At 49.5% G+C, this 10,741-nt stretch overlaps 1 protein-coding gene across 1 annotated transcript; it reads right to left on the bottom strand.

Moving 5' to 3' along the window:
* Positions 1-4,972: 4,972 nt before the first annotated feature.
* LOC103707234 (UDP-glucuronic acid decarboxylase 2) lies at positions 4,973-9,293 on the bottom strand. The gene is made up of 6 exons (XM_008791636.6): positions 8,444-9,293; positions 7,630-7,777; positions 7,114-7,193; positions 6,893-6,976; positions 6,217-6,291; positions 4,973-5,648 (listed from the first exon to the last, which is right to left on the bottom strand). The coding sequence occupies exons 1-6, from the start codon at positions 9,062-9,064 to the stop codon at positions 5,319-5,321; spliced, it is 1,338 nt and encodes a 445-aa protein (XP_008789858.2). The 5' UTR covers positions 9,065-9,293; the 3' UTR covers positions 4,973-5,318.
* Positions 9,294-10,741: the final 1,448 nt, after the last annotated feature.

Here is a 10,741-nt window from a genome sequence, read left to right as displayed (position 1 = left end):
CGTTGGCCTTCTTTACGAGGACTACGTTGGCGAGCCAGTCCGGGTAGGAGACCTCCCGGATGAAGCCGGCTCCGAGGAGTTTGTCCACCTCCTCGGCCGCAGCACGTTGCCGTTCCGGGGCGGAGCCCCTTTTCTTCTGCTTTACAGGCCTGCTGGTTGGCCTCACCTGGAGTCGGTGAACCATGACCTCAGGGTCAATTCCCGGCACGTCCGCAGGCGACCAGGTGAAGACGTCAGCATTGTCCCGCAAGAAGCTGACGAGGCGATCCCTCTCGCGGGCGCCGAGGCCGGAGCCGACCTGCACGGTTAGCTCGGAAAAATTTTCTTTTACTGGAACTTGAACAAGAAGCTCACCGGGCTCTACTTGCTTCTTCCAGAGGGTGTCCCTCGCATCGAGGGTTTCTATGGGCAATGAAGGGCCCGTTGGCTGAATTGTCGCCTCGGTCGGTTGCTTTACTCCGTGGGCCGCCGTGTAGCATTGCTTGGCGACCAGCTGGTCTCCTCGGACCTCGCCTACTCCTTGGCCGGTGGGAAACCGCATGAGCAGATGGTGGGTTGAAACTACGGCTCGAAGGGCATTCAGCCCTGGCCGCCCAAGGATGGCGTTGTAGACCGAGGGCAGTCGGACCACCAGGAAGTCCGTCCTCACAGTGCTCTCCCGGGGGGCGAGGCCAACTGTGACAAGGAAGCTGGTCTCACCTTCGACCGGGACCGAATCTCCGGTGAACCCGACCAGTGGGGCGTTGATCCTCCGGAGATGTCCTTCTGTCAACCCCATTTTTTGGTAGGCATGATAATACAAAATGTTGGCTGAGCTTCCATTGTCAACTAGGACACGCTTTACATCAAACTTATTTACAATCATTGAGATGACCACAGCGTCATCATGAGGGGTCTCGACCCCTTCTAAGTCCTCGTCCGAGAACGAGATGACTTCATCAGTGCGTGGGCGTTTCGGGGGTGTTCCCAGGGCGGCTGCTCCTGCTGAGGCCCTTCCAATCATGTTGATGGTGCCGGCAATGGGCTTGTTGTCGTCCGGATTTTCGGTTGGTACGACATCCTCCGCCGGCCTCCTTTCCTCGCGCCGGTTTCTCACGAACCGGTTGAGTACTCCTCGACGGATGAGTGCTTCTATCTCGTCCCGGAGCTGGAAGCAGTCCTCCATGTCGTGCCCACGGTCTCGGTGGAAGCGACAGTACTTTCTGGGATTACGGGAAAATTCCGTGTCTCGCATAGGCGGTGGGGGTCGGAAGAAGTCCCGACCCTCGATTTCCATCAGGATCTCGGCCCGGGGGGCGTTGACGGGTGTATAGTTCTCGTACCTCCCCGGGTACGTCCGAGGCCGTGGTGGGGACCTCGGTCGAGGAGGGGTCCCCTGCTGAGGTCGCCCCTGCTGACGGGGCGGGCTCCTCAGTCTGGGGAGATTCTTCTTTCGACGGGGGGATCGGCTCCTTTGTCGGTCGCGCTCCTCGCGGCGCTTCTTCTGCTTCTTAGAAGCGGGCTCAATTGCTCCCCGCCTAGAGGCAACTGCCTCCTCGGCCTTGGCATACTTCCGGGCCCGGGCCAACATTTCGGTGAAGTCGGCCGGGAAGCTCTTCTCGATGGAGAAGAGGAATCGGTAGGAGCGAACCCCAGTCTTCAGAGCCGACATAGCTATCGACTGGTCTAGCTCGCGAACCTCCCATGTGGCGGCGGTGAAGCGGTCCAGGTATTCCTTGAGGGACTCCCCCTCTTTCTGTTTGATGTCGAGGAGGGAGTCTGACGTCCGTCGCTGGCGCCGGCTGGCAGCAAAGTTGGTGGCGAACTGCCTGCCGAGTTGCTCAAAAGAGGACACCGTGTTCGGCTTCAGTCCAGAAAACCAAAGCCGAGCGGTCCCTCGGAGGGTTGCTGGGAAGGCCTTGCAAAGTATGGCCTCCGAGGACCCTTGTAGGGCCATGAGGGCCCGATAGCTCTCCAAGTGGTCGAGAGGGTCGGTGACTCCGCTGTAGGGCTCCATCTGAGGCATTTTGAACCTCGCGGGAACCGGCTCATCCTCGATCCGGCTGGAGAAGGGGGACTTGGTAGCGAACTCAAAGTCTCCCTCTTGCCTCGCCTTCTTGCTGTGGAGTGCCGCGATCTGGCGCTCCAGATGCTCAACTTTTCGGTCGAGCTCCCCTGCCTACGGAATTGTTGCCGTGGTTTGCACCGGCTCACGGCGGTCCGGAGCTGACTCAGCCTCAGAAGGCTGGAGTCTTCTGTTGAGATCTTCCCCCGGCAGCTCTCTCTGGGGGGAAGTCCGCTCCTCGTTATTGGCTCTGGAGGAGCCATGTAAATTCTGGCCGGGGAGAACCGGGCCGTTGGGAGGAAATTCCGGCGGGAACTGGGCCCGCGGGGGAAGCGTTGGTAAAGCTTCCTCGCGTCGCAGGTCCTGAACGGCGGCGGCCAGGGCCTGGACTTGCTGTACTAAGGCGTTGAACTGTTCCGGCTGGACCTGAGGAATTGGGTCAGCCGGAGTTGGAGAATTCTGGACGGAGCGTCCAGGACTTTGCGGGGGACGCCGGGAGACGTTGGAGGCTCCCTTACTTCTCAACTTCATGACTGCTACTCGGGCCCTTCCTCTAGCGCCAACTGTTGCTGGAAATTGGACCCGGGGGCAATCTTCGGTCGAGGGAGAGGGAGCTGCGGGTCACCACGGCGGGGCGGCGACCGGTCGGCGGGCGGCGTCCTCCGTCTGGGGTGGCTGGAGAGAGGGAGCAGGAGGTCCTCACAGCGGGGCAGCGATCCGTCAGCGGGCGGCGTCCTCCGTCTGGGTGCCTGCAGACAAACCGGTGGCCGGGTTTTCCGGCGCCGGCCCTCCGACGCTCAAGTCAGGGAGGGGGCAGATAGTGTAAGGAGGAGATGAACAGTGCTTGTAAGGCGCGGAATTTTCCAACCCCCTCCTGAGAAGCCAGGGCTCCCTTTTATAGGTGGGGGTCGGTTTACCTGTGATGTAACAGGGCGAGGCCATAGTACGGCTCGGCATGTGGCTCAGGTCGGCGCACGGTCAGGCGAATCATTGTGCTGATGTCGGCGGTGAGGGCGTCGTACGACCCGAACCAGTACGCTACCAGGCGAATCATTGCATTGGTGTCGGAGGTATGGCCGAGATCAGAGACTTATCATGGTTGACCAGACTTTGCTGGGCTAACTTGCCGTGGAGAGCTGAGAGTCCGTAGATGACAGGAGCCATACGCATTAAATGTGGAGTAAGCCGGAGATCCGCATTAATTGCAGAGTAGGCCGGAGATCCGCAATGATTGTTGAGTGAGCTGGAGGTTTACAGTAGCCATGCGCAATAAATGCTGAAGCAGCGGTAGGATATGGTCCTCAGTTGGACCTCAGAGGAGTACGGCCGTAGTAGGTGGCTGACAAGGGTAGACCTTGAGCATCAGGATTTTCCTAGGTCGGAGGTCTCGAGGTCGGATGTCTTGAGGTCGGGCGTTCCGAGGTCGGACGCCGACTTTGGCCGTTCAGGGTCGGCGATTGTGCGGCTTCTTGGGGGCATTTGTGTCACTTGGGGGGAAAAATCTTATTCCCCCAACAGTTTCTACAAAAGCTCGAGGTCAAACATATATGGTTCCTTGTCTGCCTTCAAGTCCAGCTGCTGTGATTCCTCCTTTTTCCCGTGAGCTCTAACGGACGCAACCATGCAAGCTTGGATGTGCTTAGAGCCCAAAAAAACAAGCCACAGGAACAAAACCAAAATAAGCATGAAGTAAGGGGCAACAGTAAAGCTAGAAAGGGCATTGTTTAAGGGCCTTTGAGGGCCTGTAAGGTTGCATGGTAAATTAGTAACTTGACTGTTTCATGTAGTAACTCTGGCTCATAGAAACATTAGTATCAGAAAACTCCAGCTCAGCTCGTTGTTGAAGTTTCGATTGCTGCAATCGCTGTAGAGCCAGTGGCCGTAGGACACATTCTGGCGACTGAGAGAGCCCTGCCAATTTATAAGCCAACAAGAGAATCGAACTCGACCAGTTGCTCTTTAACTGTGAAGTTGGTCAGCTGCACTACCAGCTCCAATAGCGTAGTCAGTGGAAGATGAGTAGGATTGGTAATCAAATTATGAAGTAATAGAAGATGTTAGTGATCGGGGCAGTAGTCAGTGGAAACTTTTTTTTTTATTAAATTCACTGGAAGCAATGAGGAAGTGAGAGAGAAACAATGAGTAGGATTTATGAACAAACACTCGGTCAATGTAACAACCTGGTTAATCCTCTCCTTTTTAATTTCCCCACTTGTTTCCTCACATTGCAGACTTAATATGTAATGCTTAGTAATGCATTTTATGAGATAGGACCACTCAGAATATTTGAGGAACAATTTTTTGGCAAAATTCAAGTAACTCCAAAGGTTTGAGAGGATATATCTTTTCTCTAAGGGACATGTTTGTATTTACTTGAACAAGCCGACCATGCGACTGCTATTGGGCGGTTGCAGGTATTCCTTCCATCAAGGCCACCCACTGAAGGTGGTGAAACAATGCATGAATTACTACGTTGAATGAATTCATGCATGCATGAGAAAGCTCATTTGAATGCTAGCCAAAGATCAACATATACAGGTGGCAATACTCATTTTTGACATCCAGTGGTTTGATGCACTTGTCCCCTCTCATTGTTTTGCTCACTGGAGAGGGTATCTATCTTTGGGCAAGCCATTTATCCTATTAAAACATGAGGGAGATCAGCTGTCCAAGACCAGTGCCCTACAAAATGCCATAGGTGGGTGCAACAGTCTCGCCAGGAGGTGCTGTCTCTTTACCCTGTGAAAGAACAAGCTTGGAGGTGGAGAACTTTTTTCCCCTGTTCATGCATAGGATTAGAATCTAGCCTGCATCTTTTCGAACAAAGGTATACCGACTTTTATTAAGCTTTGCCGTAGGGAAGACCGAAGACTGAAGACCTCAGAAAAGGCCAAGGGGCATATCAACGCACAGAGATGAAAAATTCAGTGAAAGAAACAGAACATCTAAATTTGTAATAGAATTAGAATAACAAATAACAAGGAACTCCTGCTTCAACATTCAAAGAAGAAAAAAATATATAAAAATGGGAGAGAAAAGAAGATCGTCACTAAGGTTCTGGTACTACTGTTCTGCAGATAGCTATCGTCAGACTGCAGCAGTAGTAGTTATAGGGCTTAAAAAAAAAGGAATAATAAGCCAAGTAAAAAAAAAAAAAAGAGCCTAGACATCAGGAATAGAAATGTAAGTGGGCCTGCATCTCTCTTTGATCTCTTTGATGGAGTATGACATGGATCAGGTCCTGAATTGACTAATGAAAAGAAGAAGGGGGCTCTTAGGAGGTGCCGGTGCTGGAGCCGGCGGTGGCGGCATCGGAGCTGGAGTGGTCGCCGGAGATTCGCTTGCGGAAGTCGGAGACCATGAGGGGAAGACCCTGGCGGAGGGAGATCTTGGGCTCCCAGCCAAGCAGTTCCTTCGCCTTGGTGATGTCAGGCTTGCGCTTGTGGGGGTCATCCTCGGTGTTGGGCCGGAACTCGATCCGGGCATTGGGTTCAATGGTCTCCTGCACCACCTTGGCGAGCTCCAGCATTGTGAACTCACCGGGATTCCCAAGGTTGAATGGCCCAACATGCTCTCCTTCCATCAGCCTCATCAACCCCTCGACCTGCAGTTCAAGCTCTCCTCGTCAAATTCTCTAAAATTAATTTATTTGTGAGCTTCAATCTCTTCTCATCTACCTCTTCTCATGTTTGAATTCCTCAAACTTGAATTAAATAAGAAAATAATATATCTCATATATTATATTTAATTTATAAACAAAAACTAATTATTCATGTGTGCATGCAAACCTAGCATACATTATATCCAGAAGGATGTAAACCGGATGTTGTATCTTTAAACTATGGCGACAATACTTACTAGCAAGTGAACATAGCAGCAACGAGATTAATATATAAACAGGTGCAATTAGCTCAAAGTATATTATGTGGAAGCCTCGCCTCAAGCTCTCAGTCTCGCCTACAGCTAAAAGTTTGCTCTGAATTAATTGAATTCAGACTAAAATGGGCCGAGCGTAGCTCAAGCCAGCCTCAAACTCAGCTCGTTTATTCACAAAGGAGTGCGACTATCAAAATCTCAAATAAACTGGAACCTCTAAAATCTAAATATGCTCCAGTTTTTTGAAAGATTAAACTTCTAAAAAGACACGAAAATAAAAAGTTCAGAAGCCCTACCAGATCCGAGACGTACTGGAAACTCCTTGTTTGCTTCCCATCCCCGTAAACTGTCATCGGCTCCTTCCTCAGCGCCTGAAATCATTACACCCAACAACCCCATTTTTCAGCACACTAATTAAACTACAAAGTATCTTAAAAACGATTAAATTAACAAAAGCATACTTTGAAGTTTGTACATACTGTTATCATATTTAAAAAAGAGTTTTTTTTTTTTTGGCACGAATACCTTCTAAAATTTTAAATTTGAGTGAATACTTTCTTAAAATTTATATTTATTTCTATGTCCTTATAAAATACTATTTTTGCACAAATACTCTTAATATAACAGTTCTTCTAACACAAATAATAAAAACCATATTTATTTTAATTAAAAATAAAATAAAATTTTGAAATTACATTTTTGTTTTTCATCACGATGGTCTTATAAATATATTTTTTTCTTACACATCTACAGGTATTTTAGCCATTTTAATTTGAAACCATTGATTTTTTAACGACGTTAGATGGCATAGGTATATGTGGAAAAATAAGGATAAAAAAAGAATAGAATAGCAAAAACAAGTGCTTTACGATGATATCCATGCAAATATCAATTTTGGCAGTATATTCATGCAAAATTTGATATTTAAGAGGATATTCATGCAAAAAAAAAAAAAAGAGCGCGGAGGCTGACCTGGGCCACAAAGTTGCTGACGACCCGGCCATCGTCGATGCACATGCGAGGCCCGTACGTGTTAAAGATTCGAGCAATCCTCACCTGCATAAGTGAAAAAAGAAGAAAGAAAAAAAAAATAACTTTTACAGTTAATGAATTAATACATTTTACATTATAAGCAGCTAATTAAACAATTAATCGAATAATTATAATTAGAAAAGAGTAGAGTGGCGGCCCACCTCAACATGGGCACCACGATGGTAGTCCATGGCCAAAGTCTCGGCCGTACGCTTGCCCTCGTCGTAGCAGCTCCTGACCCCTGCGGAGCCCATCCAGAAGACGTGTCAGTAGACAGGCAGCGTAAACCGCACACCCCTGTTTTTTGTTCCTCAACGCGGAAGCCAGACCTCTGGAACTGGTCCACTGGTCCTTTTCCTCCTCCCAACTTTCTTCCGTTCTCTCCAAAAGTCACCCATCCAATAGGAAAAAACTTTACACTCGATGCTGCTTTCTTTCTTTTGAAATATTTTTTATGCAAATTCTTAAACAAAAATATATCTCTATTTTCTTTAATTAATGTTTCGTGTAAAAAAATTCAAGTAATAGTATCGAACATTTGTTTTCTAAAACAGAGAGGGGGAAAAAAAATCCAATTTTGAAGCTTTGAAAGGGTTAGATTCCATGCGGCATTGTTCGGAATCCCTCCACAGGGAACAAAGCGAAGCTACAGAGAGAGAAGGGGGGGAGGGGAATACCGATGGGATTGACGTTGCCCCAGTAGGTCTCAACCTGGGGGTGCTGGAGGGGGTCGCCATAGACTTCACTGGTGCTGGTGAGAAGGAAACGGGCGCCGACCCTCTTGGCCAGGCCGAGCATGTTGAGGGTTCCCACTACGTTGGTCTTGTGCCAGGAGCCCAAACCGGATGAATTAAGGTTAACAATGGAAGGCAAAAGATGTCCCAAGAGCAGGGAAGGTATCACGTCCCCACGCACGACCGCGAGCAGTAATAGGAGTAAAAGCCCACGGATTCTTTGAAAAAAAAAGATCATTTTTGTTCTACAAGGAAAATTACTATAGTTTTCGTGATAAAGATTCTTTTTTTGTGTGTGTGTGTGTTTTCTGAGGTGGAAGAAGATGCTCTGCTCTAAGAAACGCGTAAACAGGGGAAAGCAATACGCAAGATTAAGAAATTTTGAAGGGAAAAGCTGGAACTCGTAAAAAGAGTTAGAAGAATTGAAAGAAGAGAAACTTTAGCACTGAGATCACAAATGGAGAGAGAGATTCGGAGCAATTCGTTTTTAAAACAAATCGTGACTTCATGCAAAAATCAGAGGAGAATAGAAAAATGCGCAAAAAAAATAATTTCTTAGGGAAAAAAATCGCAACTTTCTGAAAACCCCATGAAAAATTGCAAGAAAGGAGAGATTTTTATCCCAAAGGAACGCATATGGGTGAATATTCCGAGCTAGAAAAGAGATCTTTATCACTAAAACCCTGATCCAATATATCAAAAAGAAGAAGAAATTTTCAATGGAGGAAGAAGAGAAATCATCAATCGTAAAGGATATGATAGTCTTGATGGGATTGAACTTATAGTGCACGGGAGAAGCCGGGCACGCGAGGTGGTAGATCTGGTCAACCTCAAGGAGGAGCGGCTCCACGACGTCATGGCGGATGAGCTCGAAATTGGGGTTCCCGAAGTGATGCATCACGTTCTCCTTCTTCCCTGTGAAGAAGTTATCCACCACGATCACGCTGTCCCCGCGAGCAAGCAGACGGTCCACGAGATGGCTCCCGACGAATCCCGCCCCGCCGGTCACCACGATCCTCAGCCCCTTCCGCTTCAGCCCCAGCGGCACCTTGCCCCCGACGAACCTCCTCGCCGGGAGCGCCTCCCGGTGGTTGTAGTACCCTCCGCCGACGCCTGCGGCGGCGGAGCGGCGGACGAGGTCGACCATGACGTGGGCGCCGACAGCGGATCCCGCGGCCGGAGGCGCACGCGGGAGGAGGACGAAGACCAGGGAGGCGAGCGCCATCCCGACGAGCACGAAGAGGAGCCTTTGCTCGCCGAGCAGGTAGCGGAGCGGCCGCGAGAGCCACCCGCACCGCTTCGGGGGCTTCGGCAAGTACCCGCCGTCGCCGTCGTGGGGCTGGGGCTCGTGGCCTCTGTAGATGAGCTCCGAGCCCATCCCGGCGATCACGGAGGCACACAGCGAGGGACTAAAACGTAAAGGGGGAGATATTTCGAGAGGGGTATCCACAAAAGATCTTACAGCCTCCCTCCTTTGCTCCTTGCAAGGAGAGAAGGGGCGAGGGAGCTTTTTGTAGACCAAAAGAACTCCGAGTGTCTAATCCCGAAATTTCCTCGGAGCTCGCTGCCGGGCGCGAGAATGGTGCCGCCCTCAACGGCTCAACCCCGCCCTCGCTCGGGCATTTAAGAACGGGCAGCGTTCTGCTGTCCCGCAGGAATAAAAAAAAGCTTCATCCCATCCTTCCATCCTGACCGTCCGATGGTTCACCTACTTCAGATGCCACCCATTTGTATCCCCTGATCTTCTAAAACAAATAAACCCTTCTCTTCTTTGAAATAACGCAAATGATTAATCTGCCCTTAATAGCATTCAATTTGGTTTGTTAAGTTCGGACTCTGACAAGTGTGAGGTCTTTTATGGGATTTAGAATTTAGGAGTCGCCAGTCCCGCGGGAGGTTCTATATACACCCCCCCTATTGCTCAGGACCCCCCCCCCCCCCCCCCCCCCAAAATTAAAAAAAAATTAAATACTCTCTACACCTCCCCATTTGCTAAGGACACCCCTAAAAAATTAAAAATTCCTAAATTACCCCCCACCCTCCCCACCCCCTCACCTAAATTGCTCTCTACACCCCCCAAACCCCCCCCCCCCACCCCGCTCTTTCCCTCCAAAACACCCGCCGGCTTCTCCCTTCCGCCCAAAAAACCTCGCCTCAAGCACCTCGCCGGCGGCCAAACCCCCTCCGTCTCCCTTTGAACTGTTCCGCCCAAAGTACCTCGCCAACGCCCAAAACCCCCCCGTTCCCCCTTCTCCCTCTCGTCGCCGGCATTCTCCCGATCTCCGACCACCTCGCCGGCTTCTCCCGGAACCACCTCCCCGGCCATCTCCCGAGCAACGAGCACCTCGCCGGCGCCTCCACGACCACCTCGAGGTAGCTCCCCCCCCCCCCCCCCCCCCGCCTCCCCAAATCGTTCGGCACTGGTTCTTTGAACCCGCTGCAATTGGGTCGGCCCCATGGGGCCGACCCGCTGCAATTGGGGCCGACCAAAATACATTGGTGCATGGGGCCGACCAAAATACATTGGTTCGGCCCCATGGGGCCGACCCAATGTATCTTGGTCCCCATGGGGCCGAATCCAAATTTTTTTTTTTTTTTTCTGTTGCTAGACTAAGGATTATTTTTATTCCCAAATTTTAACCTAGATCACGTCCTTAGGGTGAATTGGATACCCAACATCAAGGACAAGTTTTTCATTACTAGATTAGATAGTAATTTGAGAAGTAGGGATAATTTAGAATCATTATCATATAGCATTAACATGGTGCATCCGAATATGATGATCTTGTTACCTTCATCGATGTCATTCTTGATCTTGGAATGATTATCTCATATCAAATGCTCTATCAAATAATAAAACTACAACATTAGTTAACGAACAAAAACTAAAAACAAAAACTAAGAACTGCGGCATAGTTTTAGGTAAAGTCTATTATTGAGTTATGTCTTGAGTTTACGAGTCGTATACTTTTGAATTATCATTTATGTATGCAATTGAAGTAACATTGAATTATTTATCACAAAACCCAATCATGTAGATTCCAAGAAGTAACTT

This window comes from Phoenix dactylifera, chromosome 17, assembly GCF_051530095.1.
Source record: "Phoenix dactylifera cultivar Ajwa chromosome 17, Ajwa_hap1_PhDact_Kaust_v1.1, whole genome shotgun sequence".
NCBI classification, from domain to species: domain Eukaryota; kingdom Viridiplantae; phylum Streptophyta; class Magnoliopsida; order Arecales; family Arecaceae; genus Phoenix; species Phoenix dactylifera.
This window is presented reverse-complemented; position numbering and strand designations above follow the sequence as displayed.

Excerpts from the sequence above, each read along its gene's own strand:
- LOC103707234 (XM_008791636.6), bottom strand. The coding sequence starts at position 9,064 with ATGGGCTCGGAGCTCATCTACAGAGGCCACGAGCCCCAGCCCCACGAC. Across the intron at positions 7,778-8,443 it reads TCAATCCCATCAAGACTATC|AAGACCAACGTAGTGGGAAC; the intron begins ATATCCTTTACG and ends GGCTCCTGGCAC. Across the intron at positions 5,649-6,216 it reads TCCAGTACGTCTCGGATCTG|GTCGAGGGGTTGATGAGGCT; the intron begins GTAGGGCTTCTG and ends CTTGAACTGCAG.